General features: G+C 40.1%; 1 protein-coding gene across 5 annotated transcripts in view; it reads left to right on the top strand.

Moving 5' to 3' along the window:
* The window catches only part of DYNC1I1 (dynein cytoplasmic 1 intermediate chain 1), a 274,243-nt gene that overhangs the window by 17,688 nt on the left and 236,921 nt on the right, over positions 1–19,634 (top strand). For all 5 annotated transcript variants that reach the window (XM_036429363.2, XM_036429361.2, XM_036429362.2 and 2 more), the window contains exon 2: positions 16,692–16,808. In XM_036429363.2, coding sequence (XP_036285256.1) covers positions 16,701–16,808 — 108 coding nt within the window. In that variant the 5' untranslated portion in view covers positions 16,692–16,700. The remainder of the gene's footprint in view (positions 1–16,691; positions 16,809–19,634) is intronic.

Here is a 19,634-nt window from a genome sequence, read left to right as displayed (position 1 = left end):
CAAACTGGGATGGTTAGTCACTCACCCTTGGGGATCTGATCTCTGGCTACGCCTCCATCCTCATCTTCTTCCATCATTATTTCTACTCAACATGCCATCCAAGTCTAATTACCTGTTCCATAGACTGGCCATTCTCTGTTCTACCTCCCTGCCTTTTTCCCTGCTTCCCTCTGCCTGGGATGTCTCCTCACCTTCTGCTTTCCGCAGGTCTGGTCCTCCTCTGTGATGGTTTGATAAGTCACTCACTCTATGAGCCTTCTCACTGCCTTCTTGTGAGCACAGACTATATATTTATGGAATCTTTAGTAGGTCTGTGTTTTCCTCAGCTGTCTGATTCTTTATCACATGCAGAACAAACTTGAGAAGGAAAACTGCTGATATACAGTGGGTGACTACAGCAAAGAAAGAATATAAGAGAAATGAAATAAACCAATAGTCAAGTGTTCAAGCTCTCCTTTTCCATGGACACACTAGAGTGTGGGATAAGAGAAGATCAGAAACATAAGATGACAGGCAAATGCAGGAGTTAAGAGCGTGTGTTCTGGGGCTTTGGGTTTGAATCTTGGCTTTTCACATGTCAAAATCGTTTGCTTTGGGTGAGAGGGTAGAGTATTACCTTAGCAGGTCCCTTCTCTACGTTTTTCCACTCATCATAACTTCAAGGGGAATCAATGGTCCTTAAAAATGAGGTAGGCTTCATTACAACTTCATGAGTATTTTGCAGAATTTTGAATTAAGTGGTTTTATGATGTGGAAATCTCTTAACATATTTTTAGGTGATTAAAATGAATTGACTCTGAACATTTATATTGCTGATTTATACTGAGAAGATCTATTTTAACTTTATTGTTTAAGCATTAAAATGTTCCCTTCCCTTATGTTTATTAATGTGTCTTGATTTTATTTCTTTTAGTATGGTAGTTAAATTTGTTCTGTCTGAATTACAAGAACTTCTGGGCAGTTTGAATTTGCCTACATTTGCTATCAGGATAGAATGCCCACTCCAGGCAGGCCCACTGGCTAGGACTGTCTTGATTTAACTTTGCTGCACAGAAAATCTGGCCCTCTTTTCGGGATAGCAGGCCAAGGACTCAAGAGTCAAAGCTAAACATCAGCCCCACATGTTCATTTAACATTTTAGCAACTCAGAGAAATAGCTTTAAGCACAATAGACGGCACTGGTATTTTTACATCGCTTAAAGAGAAAGCCCAACCAGCAGATTTATCCTGGCATATGGGGTGATAGATTGTAGATTGCTGAATTTGATGATTGAGATAATAGAGGTTGTCAATTATAAGTTGAATAGATTTTGCTAAATAATCCTTTTAGAGTGGGAAAACAAATTTAAAATGTAAAGCAGGCAGGAAAGCATTACTATCAATAGGTACATAATGATAGTGATTTAGGAAAAAATAGCTCGATAGATGAGGCAATGTTAGAATTAATTATGTATTTGTTGTACATTTGTACTAATGAATGAAAGAATTCAACATACCCCCTCCCCCCTCACATACACACACCCCTCATTGGAAAAAAAGATTTCTTGCATAGTAAGGAAGAATTTTTCTGATTTGGTTATCTAAAAGCTTACTGTATTGACCCCATGTAATGATTATTAGAACGATGCTGATAATGAAATTGTGGGAGATTTCATGTTTCTGCCTCATGTTTCATTAGCAGTTCAGGGGACATTTATGGAGCACTCACTGCTAAACACCGGAAGTATAGAGAGAAATTAGACACAATCCTGCTTCTAGAGAAGCTTTCAGGGTAACAGAAGGAGAGAACCACACAAACAGAACATAGACATGCATACATGGAATATGTCACACATGCTGCAGCAGACGATGGAGAGGATGCTCCAGAGGGGTACTTGGGCCAGGTCTGATACGAGACCTTTCTGGAGGGGAAGTGACTGAGCTGAGACAGAAACATGAGTGGGAGTCATCAAGGAATGAACGGTGAGGAGAACATTTCTGGAGTTTACAAAGGTACAAAGGAAGGTAACAGTTTGGTACTGTTATATCGTAAATCAGCGCACTAGATACCAGACGCCTTAACAAGCCAATTAATTAGGAGTCGTTTATTGTGCAAGGGTTCAGAGCAGAATATCTCTGTCAAATTCTGAACAAACCCTTAGAGGAAGTTCTCTCTATTTATACCTTTGATCTCTTTGTCTGAAGATTTCAAAAAGAGCTCTGTATAGGTTATTGTTACAGACAGTTTATAATCTTGAATGCATAATGAACCAATAGTTGGCATAAAAATATAGGAATTATTATCAATATTAGTGTATTATGTTAGATGGCTAGCTTGCAAGGTCAGACAGATTATTTTTTCTATTATCCAAAATAAAAAAATCATTTCATAGAATAAGAGACTGCCAAAAAATGACAGAGTTTACAAAACAAGGGACTAACAATAGCAGAGAATTTCAAACGGCAGTTTTTATTCAAGATGGAGGTTGTTATGCTTTAGTGCATGCCAGTAAAATATGAATCAGGGAGAGGAGGAGTAAGTGAATAGAGAGATGGACAATGAGAGCATCTTATATGCCATGATGGAGAGTGGGACCCATTTTTCAACTCAGACAGTCGTTGATGTGTTTTAGTGAGGACAACAGACTCATCAGATTTTAGTGACAGAAAGATCACCCTCCATGACATGGAAGATGTGGAGGATCACCAGGGAGCAATGTTAGCACGGAGACAGGAAGGTCATTGCATTGTTTCCCCCACCACCTTCCCCACTGGTAGCCAGCCTTCTGTTGTCTGTACCTGTGAGTTGTTTGTTTTTTTCATTTGTTGCTTTCTGTTTTATATCCCACATTAGTGAAATCTCACGTGGTTCTTATCTTTTTCCATCTGACTTATTTCACCTAATATGATAATGCTTAAGATCCACCCACGTCGTCACAAATGGCAATATTTCCTCTTTTTTATGGCTGAGTAGTATTCCTTTGTATATCTGTAACATGTCTTCTTTATCCAACAGTTGGTCAAAGGACACTTATGTTGTTTTCGTATCTTGGCTATTGTGATGCAATGAACATAGCGATGCATATATCTTTACAAATACGTGTTTTCAAATTTTGGGGTAGATACCCAAAGGAGGGATTACTGGGTCATATGGTACACATGAAGTATATAGATGTTGTATTATAAAGGTGTATTCCTGAAACTTATTTAATACTAGGAGCCCATTGAAGAAAGATTCCTGCAAGTAGCTGCCACAGCCGCATGTGTTGCTACCACCGCTGGCCATGCCCTGCCCCACGCTAGCTTTCCCTCTGGCAGCCACCTTGCTTTCTGATTTTCCTCCCTCTTCCTTCTAAGCTGTCTTCAGTCTTCACTCCTTCCTCCCTCAGTTTGGTTACCATCTTTGTTTGGTTAATTTGCTCACTTGCTCTGATTGGCTGTGGGTGTAGCGAAGGTATGGTCAATTAGCATTTTTCTCTTTTATTAGTGTAGATTAGTAACTAATGTTAATCTAATAAATTTAATTAAAAATAAAAATAAAGTTAATTATAACAAACTGAAGTAGTCAGATGAGCATTGTGAAGACAGGCATGGGGCAGTGTGAATAGGCATGAATAGGTGAGGGCAGACTTGGAACTATTAAGTAGTAAAATTGAGGGCGCTAGTGAAAATTGACAGTTCAGGTGTGGGGTGTTCAAGTTTTTCAGGGCTGATCAAGGAAAGAACAGAACCATGAGGTGGCGGCATTGCACAACATACTTTACTGGACAGTACTTGGGTAGGATTGGATGAAAGGGAATATGGCTCATAGCAGGAAACCTTCCAGAGAGATATGAAGGGATCAGAGAGGGAGGCTATGTATCCACTCAGCAGAAAGGTAGAGAGTCTCTGGGCCAGAGAACTCCCCAGGGCAGCGGCAGTTAAAGGTTTCTTATAGCCACAGGGTTGTCCCATCTAAGTTTAGCAGATACTGGGTGCAGTTTTACAGGGTATGAAATGCAGGTGAGCTCTACATGGCTAGAAGTATACTTATTTGAGGTATATTTAAAGCAATTGGATATGCCGGTAGGAACTCAAAGCTAATGAATGGCCCTAGCTGGCTATGAAGAAGTAAACAACATAGGGACCAATACACAGAGTTCATCATTAACACATTCTTCTAATAGCAAGTGTTTACTGAATGCCTACCACGTGCTCAATATGAGGCACCACAGTGCATGTTCCAAAGGCAGCTCATATCATGGTCTATGGAAAAGTTGCCCGCTATAAAGTGCTCCTTGGGTGCCCATTTATATAGAGAAGCTCCTTTCTCTTTGCTCTGAAGTGCCTTCAAACCTCAAGGAATACAGATACCTAGTCTCATATTATACAAAGTCTAGTGGTGGGAGCCTTCTTCATTTGGCTTCTTTTTAAAAAAAAATAAATTTTATTGATTTTTTACAGAAAGGAAAGGAGAGGGGATAGAAAGTTAGAAACATTGATGAGAGGAACATCGATCAGCTGCCTCCTGCACCACCCCCCTCCCCCCCACTGGGGATGTGCCTGCAACCAAGGTACATGCCCTTGACCGGAATCGAACCCGGGACCCTTGAGTCCACAGGCCGACGCTCTACCCACTGTGGCTTCTTTACTTGATACCTGACTGAGGTAAATGTCACATCATTCCCATCTATTTTGACCCAAGGTTAGGTGTTTGTACAGGATTCTTTGTGCCTCATTCTTCACTCTAGTTTTCTTAACCAGCCCTTTCTTCTGGTTCTATTTTCCAGTTCCTTCCCTGCCCTAGTTTTTAGGGATCCAATGTCAAAATACTGCCCCCTAGTTGTTCAAACAGTCCCATCTTTAGTTTTACATACTCTTTCAAGGATGCTACTTGAAATGTTCATTTCCTAAGGACTCTTGATAGCATCTGAGCATTTCCTGAAGGAAGATACTCTTAAGACATGAATGACTGATTCTCTTAATTGAAAAACAATTCCTTTGTCAAAGAGAACTATGTTGAGTCTCTAATGAAATGGTTGAATGCACAGTAGGGGTCAGAAATAACTTAAAAAAAATTCAGAACTTTTTAGCAAAGATGACTGACTTTTGAGCCCTTGAAGTTTGAAGAGCTCTCATCTCTACTGTTAACTAGATGAGAGAGCTGATGCCCTATGGATTGATTTTTCTCTCTAGCATAATGGGCCTCTGTGCTGAGTGCTTGAGAGTCTCTCCTGTTTAATGTGCCACAATTGCTGCTGCTGCTCGTGTTACAGCTTACACAGTCTGATTTGGGTAGCTCAGAATTGTGAAGTAGTGAAAGTAGGACTAGAGGAAATATGCAGACACAGCAATCTTAAATATAGCTCAACAAGCCAACAAGAGAGATACTAAAGACTTAATTTGGAACTATTGCCTGATTTCCCAGTCAGGAGCTAACTCAATATGAATAATATTGAAAGGAGCTTAGAAAGATTAACATAGATGTTTAACTGCATGTATGTACTGAAATTCCCCCCTTCTCCAAAATAATAGTTAATATAAATAGATCCTTCATATGTGGATGAAACTCTTAGAGCGTCTGGCTCTACACAGTAGTATTGGCTTTGGTGCTGAGACTGGGAATTTCACAAAGTTTTGCTCTATTTGCCAGCTCTCTCATGCAATTTATGATTACTGCCACCAGGTGGTGATAGAGAGTGATCACAAGACTAGACACAGGAAGCCTACTGATGGAATCTATCTACCATAAAAGCCTTTTAAGAAGAGCTCTTTCTCTCTCTCTCTCTCTCTCTCTCTCTCTCTCTCTATATATATATATATATATATATATATATATATATATATATAATATATATATATATAATTGATTTTTTACAGAGAGGAAGGGAGAGAGATAGAGAGCTAGAAACGTCGATGGGAGAGAAACACTGACCAGCTGCCTCTTGCACACCCCCTACTGGGGATGTGCCCGCAACCAATGTACATGCCCTTGACCAGAATTGAACCTGGGACCTTTCAGTCTGTAGACCGAAGCTCTACCACTGAGCCAAACTGGTTTCGGCTGAAGAGCTCTCTTTTGACTAAAATGAATACAATTGTGAATAAGTAAACACTGAAAATGAAGCATTATTTAGTAGAAGTATTCAAGAAGAAGACCTGGTGTTTTCCCTTCAAACTCATCCATTTAATAGTTGGGAACTTAGATAACTGCATCTCTGTTTCCCCTTTCAAGGGAAAAAAATACCGATATTGGATAATATAATTTTTGAAGGTCTTGTCCTGAAATAAACATGTATAATAGTAACTTTAACAAAATTAAAAGTACAAAAGAATAAAACTTTTCATACAAAAAAAAAGTTGATATTTTATCAACAACCATCTTGTTCACTTAGGTAGGCTAAGGGCCATTAATTTTTGTGTGTGGGAGGAGGGGGTGAGGAGTTGGGGGAGAAGGAGAATGGGTATAGAGAGAAGGCTCTTAGTTTTTCTTTCTTGCCTACTACCTGGCTTAGGCAAGTGAGGAATGAGAAAATGAGAAATCTTTCATACAGTTTTATGATACTTTTTTTTTTTTTTTTGAGGCTTCACTCTTTCTAACTTAAGTTTTCCTTAAATTTTATCCAGAAGTCTTGGCTCTAACTGATATTTGAAATTTCTAAATAATTATAGTTATCTGAAAGTAACCTGAATTTTCTATGTTCATTGATATTGCTGTGCTTTTTCTTTTCTTTAAAAGAAAGAGTCCTAACCACCTCTCTTTAGGTTATTCATATAACACTTAAGAACAATTTTGTCAATAAACATTTCTATAGGTTTTAGACTACACTCCATAGTGGGATAAGGTAAAGTTTGGTTTGAGGATCCCTGGGGATCAGGATGTGTTTGAGAAGCTGTAAGGTCAAAACTATTTTCATAATAATATAAAATGTTATTTGTCTTTTTCTCTATATTGACATTTGCAATGATGGTGAAAAAGCAGTGATGGGTAAAACTGCTGGTACCTTAGCATGAATTGAGACAGTGGCATCAAACTTCACTGCCACACACTTACAGGTAACAAAAAATTAAGAGTGTCTTTCATGAAGCTGGAAATAATATTAGTTATATTAAATATCTATTCTTGAACATTAGTTTATACTATGACAAATAGAGACACATAAGGTACTTCTGCTACCTACCTATTCAGTGGTTATCTTGAGGAGGCATTTGTGCATTGGTTTGAGTTGCAAGCTGAATTAGCTGCATTTTTTCCCTCCCACAGTTGTTTTTTACTTGAAAAAAAAAAAACACATGCCGAAACCGGTTTGGCTCAGCGGTAGAGCGACGGTCTGTGGACTGAAAGGTCCCGGGTTCGATTCCGGTCAGGGGCATGTACGTTGGTTGCGGGCACATCCCCGGTAGGGGGTGTGCAAGAGGCAGCTAGTCGATGTTTCTCTCTCATCGACGTTTCTAGCTCTCTATCTCTCTCCCTTCCTCTCTGCGAAAAATCAATAAAATATATTTTTTTAAAAAATATAAAAAAACACAATTCACAGACAAACTATGGTTATTTAGGCTTGGCATTTGGCAGAAATTACTTCAAAAACCAATGGCATGAACTCATCCCTTCAGAAATACAATTAACAATATTTCTTGCTAATGGTAGAATTTGAGGTTCACATAAAATTTAGAATTTGGGGAAACTTTTATCTGCCGCATGAGCTTGACAGCTTTATCATACCTACAGACTTATCTGAAGTGTTTGGTAGTGATATTACCAAATTTGATTTTTGATATTGTACAATGAAATGTATCAGCATTTGAAAAGTCTGCATAATTTTTTAAACAATGAATGCATAATGATTTAAAATCATCCATGGATAAAATATTCATTCATTGTTTAAGATAGAGCAGTAGGTTTTAATATAATAGTACAAAAAGTTAATTGATTGAGATAGTTCCATGTTCACATTGCAACTAAACCTTAAGAATCTGCTATTTGTGGACTTCTGGTGTTACATCAAAGAATACCACAATTATTTCAAGAAACTATTCAGTGCCCTAGCTGGTTTGTCTCAGTGGGTAGAGCCGGCAGACTGAAGGGCCCCAGGTTGATTCTGGTCAAGGGCACGTGCCCGGATTACAGACTCTATTCCCAGTATGGGGCATGCAAGAGGCAACCAATCAATGATTCTCTCTCATCATTGATGTTTCTATTTCTATCTTTCTCACTCTCTTCCTTCCTCTCTGAAATCAATATATATATTAAAGTAATTTATATATATATAAATCAATATATATATATTAAAGTAAATATATATATATTTAAAGCTATTCATTGATTTTTCTTCACAACAAAAATAGCATCATACCAAACAGACTGAATGCAGAAGCAGCTACAAGAATCCAGTTGACTTCTAGTTAATCAGATATTAAAGAGAGAAGTGAAAATGAAGAGAATTACATTCTTCTTACTATTTTCCTTGGTCTTAAAAAAACCTGGCTCTTTTTCATAAACACTTTATGTTAATGATTAACAAGTTTATCATTGTTATTTAAAAATTGATTCTTAAATATTTAAGGTTTTATCAGTTTAATTTTTCACATGGTAAAAATTAATAAATGTAGCCCACATAGGCAAAAGTCCTTTGAGGCCCCTGATAATTTTTAAGAGTTTCAAGGGAGGCTGAGACCAAAATGTTTGAGAACTGCTCATCTACAGTATAAGTAGACCAGGCCTGGGTACCTTCCTGCTATGAGATGGGTTTTATTAACAATTTTGTTTTCACAGTACTGATGGCTGTAAAAATTTCACAAGTAACCCTCTCATGTTTCTCATGTTCTTCCTCCTTAGAGGTCTGGAGCCCTCTTTTTACTGACTGTGATAAAGCTGTAAAAATGGACTATCACTGGCAGGGGTCTTCAAACTACGGCCCGCGGGCCACATGCGGCCCGCAGAGGAGTCTGATCCGGCCCGCCAGGTTTTTTGGGCAGTGAGTGCAGCCGAGGTGTTACAGTAGGAATTAGTAGTTCATATAGTCCGGCCCTCCAGCTCTCTGAGGGACCGTGATCTGGCCCCCACTTTAAAAAGTTTGAGGACCCCTGGATGGGTTGTGGTCTATTCATCCGTTGGCCTCCTATCCAGGTGGAAGGAGGCAGCTGTCTTTTATGGCAGGTGAAACAAGGCTGTGAAAGATGGAATTCCGGCTTACCCTGTGGCAGAAGAGACGTTCAGTAACTGGTAGTGAAATGCTGACAAAAACAGTTGTTCTCAGGCAGGAAGAGAGAACTTGTTTCTGTTTTTTTCTTTTCTTCTTTTTCTTTGTTACAATGAGTCTGGCAACAGCTGGGCAATAATTTTAAACCTACTAGGATTCTGACTTTAAGTTTAAAAGTAATTTGCATATGCCAGCATTAGAAATGGAATCTCAAATGGCTGCCAACTTAGAGAACTGGAAGGAAATAGAGATCTATTGTATATTGTTCAAAAGCTAATCTTGGGAGGCTCTGCTACTTGGCAGCTGTGTAAACAGAACTAAACCTTTGCTTCCCCTCTGTTAGACAGAGGGTTCTAGACAGGACCAAACCATCCCATGATGATTTATGCAGACATGAAAATGAAGGCAAAATAGTAAATCAGTTACTTAACATTTTCTCAAATCAATAATACCTCCACATGCCCAAGGATACACTTCACACAAAAGACATTTCCAGATTTACTATCTGAAAAATTTAAAGTTCTGAAAGTTTAAGGTCTCTAGCCAAAAAGAGGTTTTAAAGCTAACACCTTAATTTTAATGGAGAAAGGGGAGGACAAGCCCTTCCCACCAAGAACAGGTAATGCAATTCCAACCAGCAGCTATCTTTAAACAATGTGTTCATTTACATTTGAATAGCTACACCTTCTGATAGCCTAAGGGCAAGTTTACATGTAAACAAGTTTGCTTCTCAATTTCCCAGGGCAGAAAAAACAAGATTTAAAATTATTAGACTTTAAAATTTATTCTTAGAAGTGTAAAAGTTTATTAATTAAACAACAACAACAACAACAACAACAACAACAGGAGATTGAAAAACCTGATGAATAATGAATAATATTAGCTGTTGATTGTAGTAGAGTTGGAGATATGGGAGGGGGAGGGGAGTGGACTGACAGTTCTTGGGGAAAGGGGGAGTGGTGGATGCGGGAAGAGACTGAACATAAACTGTGCACCTATGGATGAGGACAATGGGGGGTGGGGAGGGGGTAGAGGGTGGGGTGGAAACCTGGTGGAGGGGGGAAGAAATGATATGAAATTATTATTGTTCATAATAATATGAACAATAAAGATTGAGTTTAAATAAATAAATAAATAAATAAATAAATAAAATAAAATATTAAAAAAGAAAAGAAAAAAAGAAAAGAAAATGAAGGCAAAAGATCTCATTTGGGGGTTCCAAAAAGCTGTAACTTTTCTTTATGGATGTGTATGGACGCAAGACACATGAAGACAATGCAAGGTTAACTGGGAAGGGAAGTGGGTAGGAATTGTCGGTGTGAACATGACCTATGTTTTGTTCCTTCCCTTCTTAACATTCATATTTTCCTCTCCTGGTCTCCTTCTTTCATCTCCCCATTCTTTATTTTATTGAGATTAAGGTCCAGGAACCGTTTCTATGATGAAACTCCAAGAAGCTATTTTTCCAGGTGCCTCTCCAGGCTCTGGGCCCAAGTGGATAAGACAGGGAAGATGCCCACCTGGGACTGCTTGATCTGCTATTCCTGTGTTCAACAGAAAAATTGAGAAGAATTTTATTGCTGATAAATTCCATGACTACATTTAATTTTTAAAAATACTTTTTCTTTGCATCACACCTCTTTAACCACATTTATAACCCGCTTAGAGTAAGAAGACTCTTCTATTCTCTTGAAGTGCCTTAAGATAATCTCTAGGAGTGCACATTGGGTTTTCTTGCCCTGATTGTATTACTATTAAATCAGTACCATGCTACATATACCTTTCATATATTTCTTACTGAAACATTTTTTAAATGATTGCAATGAACTTAGAGTGATGACTTTGGTTATTGAATTAGGGTGAAATTAATGATGGGGCAAGAGTTGGCAAGAAAAAAAATAGCAATAATAATAATAATATAGCAAGTCTATAATATGGGATTCTGCCATGAGGGGAGCTGAGCAGGCACACACAATTGTAGCTGAGTACGGGATGGGAATGGATGGAGCTGGGGGAGACTGAGTGGTAATTGTTCCTAAGCCAGAGTGGAGTTGTGTGGAGTTGGCAGTTGGGTGAGAGTGAGTTAATGATCAGAGGAGACTTGCACATAGAAGTGGGTTTCATTTGTTTACTTGACCCCTTCCTGTTACTGAACTCAGGGGGGTCACCACTATTCAAAAACAAGGTGTGCTTGTCACAAGGCAGTTTTGTTTAGTTGAACCTTTTATTTACTGAACCTTTTGCATGAAAAGGAGGCGGGGGATTCATATCCAAAGCTCTGCTTCCTGAAAGAGAGCTTTAGCAGTTGCCCATATATTCTATGTGGTCAATTACATGTGACTTCTTTGCAGTTGGCTATATTTATGCCTTGAGGTCATCCTTTTTACAGAGGCATCTGCAAAATACAGTTATGCTACATTTTAACATTTAGCAAGTATAGCATTTAGGACTGCTCTTACCTTGCAACCTTTGTCCTCTCTAACATTACCATTTGTAAATGAAAGAGACCAGCTTTGTATGTATTGGAAGAAAGTAAACAATAATTAGCAGCAGGTAGCTCTGACTCGCATTTTCTTAAACTAAAAGCATCAGAACTGCCTTTACAAGGACCCATATTAGTCACCAGAAGTTCTATAACTCCCTGTGATTTCCTCCTTGATTTTGCCTTGTTTGCTATGCAGGGGCATTTAGTGGATTAGAATGGCATTGCCCTCAACCTGTGGTGTTCGGTGCTGAAGTTACATTTAATGCCCCTGTTTAAACCATTTTATTATGTGTTCATTTACTCTGCTGTGTGCTTTCCAAACCCTTTATGAGGCATTTTCTTGAGATTCTTACTGTCCCAAGGGCTGATGCAAAGTGCTTATTTTGGAATAGAACCAAAAATAGTTAAGAAAGCACTCTCTAGTTGTCTAACATTATGCCTCTACTACTTTAAAAAGTGAAGTGTGTTTTTTGAAACATCATCACTTAATATAATTGTTTAAAAGCTCCCTTGGTGCTTTTGTTGCTTATTTTAAAAAATATTGGCTATATGGCTGGTAATGCCAACTTAAATGACCAACATTGCTAGACATAGCAGTTGAAGAAGACCTCTGCCCTTTTCAGAAATGCACCAAGACTACACCATACTTCCCACTGGGGAATGAAGTTCTTCACAAGAAAATCGCCAAAAACATAGGACATCCTTATTACATGGTTTGCTCCTTAGCCAAAGTCCTGTTCTTTGATGGACTGAGAAAGGTTGAAGAAAGCTGGCGAAAGGTAGAGGAGAGGGAAACTTATCAGTTTCCACTGGCTGCTGTCAGCATAGAGTGACACAACTATTGTTTTAACAGTGATTTTTCTGATTGTTCATTTCATTTTCGACAGCAGAAAAAGTGTCAGAAACATAAATCAAAATGGCTCCCACTTCGGAAGTGTATGTGTAACCTCTTAGATAGCTTCTGGAATTAGTTTCAAGTTTTTTCTTGTCAGTAAGTTTTGCTCATGGGTGTTGAAAATTATTGGTCAACAGTATTTGATTGATAAACTAGAGGCTCGGCGCACAAAATTTGTGCATGGTTGTGGTCCCTAGGCCTAGCCTGTGGTCAGGACCATCTTCCCTAGCTGCTGGCAGCCTGCCCTGCACCCTGCTGCCTCTCACCCCCAGTTCCCCGTTCGCCATTGGGTGATTGGTGCCTGATGGATGGGGAAAAGTTCAAAGAGGTGGACTGTTCCTGCCTGCCTGCTGGCTCCACTCGCGCTGCAGGTGGCCATCAAGTGATTGGAGACCAAGAGGTGGTCAGTGAGCCTCATAATGACTGGTCCAGCAGTTGTTCTGGTCATTCTGCTGTTAGGGTCAATTTGCATATTGCCCTTTTATTAGATAGAATGTGACTTCTATCAGTTCTATGGCTTCTCTGGAAACAAGAAAATTAGAAGATCTGACTGCTAGAGGCCATACTTTTCTATGTCAAACATCACTTGTAGCTAGATAGAGCTGTTTCCATTGGCATTTGATTTCTTCTATGGCTGACCTCTGCTTTGCTCCCTCATGCTATCTTCATGGCCCCGGTATGACTATGAATTTGCAATTCAGATTTTAAAAGACCTTTGTAGATGAGTGACTCTGAGTTCTATTTTATAGCTCCAGTCCCCTCCGTCTTTTTATTTTGTCCGTATATTGCATCTATGCATTTTTTTCTGCCCAGAAGTCTCACTGACACCCAAATTGTTTTTTCATCATTTCCTTCTTTGTCTTCTCTTCCCAATTTCCTGCCATCCTTTTTGATCTCTCAAAGTTCAATTGCTACTGAACCTTTATCTTTTACTTCCATATCTAACAGCTACCAAGTGTACTTCTTCCTTCTTTCCTTTTTTAAAATATATTTTTACTGATTTCAGAGAGGAAGCGGGGGGGGGGGGGGGGGGCGCGCGAGAGAGACATCAGATGAGAGAGAATCATGGTTTGGCTGCCTCCTGCTCGCCCCTCACTGGGAACTGAGCATACAACCGGGGCATGTGCCTTGACCAGGGAATTGAACCATGACCTCCTTTGTTTATAGGTTGACGTTCAACCATTGAGCCATATAGGCCAGGCTTTACTTCTGCCTTCTTGACTGTGCTCTCTCCAGTCCACATTCCCCTACATTCTGACTGTACATTCACCTACCATCCCAGTGCAGGTGCAGTCAGTCCAGAGAGATGAGGCACCAGCCTTGTAGCAGCTTGCCTTCTTTCTAGTTTCTGCTCCCAACTATTTGCAAGCAGGGACAAGAAAAGGCTTAATTAAGCAAATTCTATTTTTCTTTTGTCATTTTTTTTTTCTTTTCAAAAAGTTGCTGTGAGCCCAGACAGTGTGGCTCAGTGGTTGAATGTTGACCTATGAACCAAGAGGTCAGGGTTTGATTCTGGATTAGGACACATACCTGGGTTGTGGGCTTAATCCCCAGTGTGGGAAGTGCAGGAGGCAGCCAATCAATAATTCTCTCATCATTGATCTCTCTCTCTCTTTCTCTCTCTTCCCCCCCCCTCCATACCTCTCTCCCTCCCTCCCTCCCTTCTCCATCCCTACTTCCCTCCTTCCCTCCCTCCCTCTCCCTTCCTCTCTGAAATCAATAAAAAATATATTTAAAAACAAAACAAAATGTTGCTCTGATTTCCCATCACTCTTTATCCCAAACAGAACTCACTTTTCTCTTTCCTCAGGCTTCACCAGTTGCCTGGACATATCCATTCTTACAAACGCAAGTTGCTATTTCTTGACTTGAGTTCATCTGCATCTCCTGTACTCAGTCTGATGGTTCTGTTATAAGCACCTCTCATCGACATCAGAGAGGTGTTACAACCGGACAGCCCTGCGTCAGTGGGAGGGGGCTGTTCCCAACTTCGGTCATTGTGACCAAAGTTGGGAACAGCCAGTTTATTAAAGCAATTAAAGCATGCACCTTTAAGGGGCAGGGGAGGGGCGGGAGGGGGAAGGAAAGCAAGCAAACCTTGTGAAGCAAACCTTATGAAGTACAGACAGGCTGTCAGCTACTCTGAAGAGCAGGTTGGGTGCAGGTCTGAGATGTTATATCCCCTCCTGTCTGTAGGTCTCAAAGTTCCTCTGGTGACGATTTTGGTACAGATTCATTCTAAAGGTCTCTTTTTGTAATTTGTTGTGGCCTTCCCAGAATTCACGAGAAGCACCTGGCAACTTTATCTTACCAAGCCTTGAGACTGCTGGCTTCTCTGCTTAGGGGGTAAAACTGCCCTTTCTTTTCCCTCACACCCCCCCCCCTCCCACACACACACACACACACTTCTGCATTCTCTCATTAGCGAAGTGTTTCTTGTTGTTGTTGTTTAACCAAATTTACTCTCCTGTCCTGGGCTGGGGAAGATAATGGTTTGTTAATTACAAGCTGGCTGCAAGTTGCCCACACTGTTTGACCTTGTTTTAGCTTTCCTGTCTCAGTTTCCCTATTCCTCCTGCCCTGGTATCCTGTAACCATTTCCTAACATGGGTCTGCTTGGATTATTGTGACTACATGTGAAAATAAGTGTGAGGTGCATGGCGCTCAGTAATCAATAAGCCAGTATCTCTGAGAACATCTCCAACCACACACTTGAAGGATGTACTCCTTGAAGGAGAGGACCTGGCTTTGCTCATCTTTGTATGCTGATGTTTATAGAGTTCCTGACGCAGATTAAATATTCAAAAACAGTTGTTGAAAAATAAGGACAGAGTGTGATCATGAATGGCAGCTATCAGTTATTGTAATTATTATTGTTATCATTTTACAAATCTTTGCCATCACAATATGAGCAGAAATATGTATAGTAGTAAGGGACACTTCTCAATCAGGTTTATTTGTCTTTGGTGATTGCAGGTTGTTGATTATATTCTAAAGATGATGATGATTTGATTATATTCTAAAGATGATGATGATAAGTGTAAGGATTTTTTCATTACTTTGTAATCTGTGGCTCTTTTTCCCCCCTTTCTATTGCTCTCTCATCTTCTTAGGGATATATATTATACGTTCATCATAGTTATATACAAAAAATATGCAAATGAGTACTCATGACAGTTATGGTTAGTTTTTTTATACTTTACTTTAGAAATTTGGGTCATAGGAGGTTCTTCATTTCTCAGCGTTTCCATTTTTCTTAGTTTCCCAACTAAACATCATCATTGGTGATGGCTGAGCATTTTCTCCAAACTCATTTTATTTTAAAATATTCCTGGCACCATCACCACCAGCATCACCATCACCATCACCATTAACATTGAAATTAGATCTCATTCAGATAAATTTTTCCCAAGAATTTGCCTTGGTATTTGTCTCCCATGTCATGTGTTCACAAACATCTTTTGCTTTGAAAAGGCAAAGTGCCAGAATAAGCAATATTGCATTCAGTATGTAAATGTAGGTTTTCTAGAACTAGGGTTGTGCTGGCGAATGAAATTAATTGTGACAGTTCAGGAGGAATTCTGCAGAAAAAGAAAATTAACATACTTGGCCTTCAGTGGCTGTCTTCCCTGATGCATATAACGTTAAGCAACATGAAATCTTCGTGTGTCCAAGGTCAGTGGAGAAATGTTTATTGAGTCTGTAGGAATTTGAGCAGGACATGTCTCTAAGGGTTTATGACAGTCTATTTTCTTTTTTCCACGTGGGCATGAATTGATCCATTATCATCTAAATTGAAAGTCATGATGATGGTTCTTTTTGGTTCTCTTTACTTAGTATCGCTTGTTTATTTAAGAAACTCTTACAGAAAATGTGCTGCTTATTCTGAAATTACTGTTATCTGTCAGACCAGAACGGACTATAACATTTGTATTTCTGAAAATATTTATATATATGTAAAAGGGGGAAGATTTTATATAGCATGAGACCAGATCTAACGTAACCTGTTTCTTTGATTCTGGGAAATAGGCTAAAGAAGACAACCTGCTATTGCTCCAAAGTTGGGTTTCCTTTTGAATAATTTTTGCACTGATAATGCAGAAAAGTTATTTTTATAAATTCATGTTTTTTGTTTTTTTTGTTTCCCTCCAAAGAAACCAACATGTCTGACAAAAGTGACTTAAAAGCTGAGCTAGAGCGCAAAAAACAGCGCTTGGCACAGATAAGAGAAGAGAAGAAGAGGAAGGAAGAGGAGAGGAAAAAAAAAGAGGTAAATCCTGGGTGTCGGGGTGTTGGGTGCGGAAAGGAAAATTACTTAATTCTGAGGGGTGGGTCATACTGATAAACAGGACCCTCTTAAAAAAAAAAACCTCTTATCACACTTGATATGAAGTGTAGAAATAGCCCACACCTTGTACAAAAATCAGGTGCTAAAGATATTTTGGAATACTTTTCCAAGAAGGAAACTTTGTATAGTAGATGCTTGTGTGTATAGAAACCAGAGCTGCTTCCTTACTTACAAAAGAAAAATTTAGAGGAAAAGAGAATGTATTTTGATGCCTCATAATCTAAATAAGTGTGGCTTCATACTCTTAAGGCAGGGGTGGGGAACCTTTTTTCTGCCTAGGGCCAGTTGGATATTTATAACAACATTTGAGGGCCATATAAAATTATCAGCTTAAGACTTAGCCTATTGTATTTGGTCAAACATTTAATTGACTCACCCCCAATGCCTTGGCAGGGCCAGACCAAATGATTTTGCAGGCCTCAGACAGCTCAGTCCATGGCCAGACATCCCCCACCCCTGTAAAAGACTTGGGAGACCCAAGTAACAGATTATAACAATTATTTTCCGACAAAGTAAAGCGTAATTACAGTTGCATATTAGCCTTCTGGCATCTTGCATTTCTCCATTCCATTCCACTGTGATTGATGCCGAAGTTTATTTGTCCTTGACAGTGTGCATAATGTTTTTCCTTTGGAGATCTTTGCTGGTTTACACACAGTCTTGAGTGGCGTGGAGGTGAGAATTGACAGGGAATGGCTATTCATTTACACGCAAAGCGGGAAAAAAAGCATTAAGTTATGCTTCCTTTCCCTCACATGCCAACGTTCACGGTGGTTTTCAAGCACCTGTTTTCCTTTACTAATAACCAGTTTCCTTTTAAACTGACATTCTAATATCCAACTTGAATTTCACAGAATTACCACAAAAATGCCGTGTGATATGGGAAATCTGATTCGGAATTGCATGGTCTGCTTCATCTTTGTCAGTTCAGGCTGATGGAAACAGGCCACCCTTTCTGTGTCGGCACGGAGCAGCTTTGCCGGCTGGAGAGTTGGCTTGTGGCACAGCAGACAGAGCCTGGGAGATTGGGGGTGACAGGGCTGGGAGTGTGGGACACCTGGTTCGTAGGCGATCCTGGGCCTCTACCTACTTCTGGAGTTCAAGCCCCATAGTCTTCCTGTCCTCATTTCCCCATGGACAGGGTGGTTTAAACCCATGACTCCCTGGTAATACAGAATCACAGTTTCCCATCTTGGATTTTTTTTTTTTTTAAGTATTATATATCTTATTGATTTTTTACAGAGAGAGAGCTAGAGAGTTAGTAACATCAATGAGAGAGAATCATTGATCAGCTGCCTCTTGCACACCCCCTACTGAGGATGTGCCCACAACCAATGTACATGCCCTTGACTGTAATCGAACCTGGGACCTTTCAGTCTGCAGGCCGACGCTCTATCCACTAAGCCAAACCGGTTTCGGCCCATCTCAGAGTTTTTAATTGGAAAGATCCAAATGGGGCCAGATTTGGGGATTCACTTGGACTACATCATCTTAAAGGTTGGCCCTGGCTATGGGTCTTACCCGCCGACAACTCTTCCCCCCCTAAAAGCGCTTTCCTCAGTTCAGCCTAAGCACCTTTTTAGACTGGGAAGACTTGGCTTGTCTGAGCAGCCAGTGGGCCAAAGACAGTGACCTCAGGGTCTGCGTAGACCTGCTGGGAGCTGGCTCTGCCCTTCACAGCTCTGCCCTGAGCGGATGTGGGATGCTCTGAGACAGTTTCCTCTGTGAAATGGAGAGAAGAGTGATGCCTTTCTCACATGCTTTGTGAGGACCCAGGAGACACTGTAGGACAGGGAAAGACACAGAGCTGTGATTCTGCTCCTGAGATCAGCTGCCAGAGGAGAAGACAGTCCCGTAGATTGGCTGTGTGCATTTATTAGGATTGCTGTTGGTGGACCACTTTCTGAAAGTGCCCTCCTTATTGGAAAAATCTTATCATTCAAGGCCTCTTGTCTCCTGGGATTGTACCATTTTGTTGCTGAAAAGAAACCTGGAAGTAATCTATTCTGATCCCTCCTTTTCAGGTGCTCTTAAAATCCTAGAGGCCTGAACCTTCTCGGTAGCCACCCTCTGTCTCTAGGCTCAGGCCCACCCCCTTTCAGGCAGTTGTCCAAAGCAGAAATCCGGGGTAATTCTTTCACCACTCCCTTCTCCAATTTACTGCAATGATCATCAGGGCCTGGGCAGGCACACTATTTTCACCCCGATTTTCCTTCTCCCTAAAACCCACATTCCAGACAGGCTTAGCTACTTACACATCCCCTGTGGGCCCTGCTCCTGATTGACTGGGCTTTGTGAATGTTCTCCCTCTGCTTTTACTGTTCTACTTCTTTCAAGTATTCTTCCCTTGGCTGTTAACTCCACGTCTTTCAGTTCTCAAATGCCGCTTCCTCCAGGAAGTCTTCTGGGGTGCCGTTCTGCCTCCATGACTAACTGAGTCCTGAACCCCATCCTCGACCTTATTAAACCATTTAGCACAGAGCACTAGATTTGCCTCCTCACTTGTCTTCCTCTTCTAATAGAGTGTGAACTTTTGAGAACAGGGCTGGTTTTTTTTTATTTTTTATTTTTTATCATTGAGTCAATATCTAGTGTAGGTCTTGTCTCTAACAGTAGGCCTTTAGTTAAAGGTTATACAGGGGTGGGCAAAAGTAGGCTTATAGTTTTAAGTACACAGAACAGTTGCTGCTCCTCCTCCTCCTCCTCCTCCTCCTCCTCCTCCTCCTCTTTCTCCTCCTCCTCCTTCTT

The sequence above is a fragment of the Pipistrellus kuhlii genome, unplaced genomic scaffold (assembly GCF_014108245.1).
Source record: "Pipistrellus kuhlii isolate mPipKuh1 unplaced genomic scaffold, mPipKuh1.p scaffold_m20_p_10, whole genome shotgun sequence".
Lineage (NCBI taxonomy): Eukaryota > Metazoa > Chordata > Mammalia > Chiroptera > Vespertilionidae > Pipistrellus > Pipistrellus kuhlii.
Note: the sequence above shows the minus strand (reverse complement) of the source record. Positions and strands in the feature narration are given on the sequence as shown.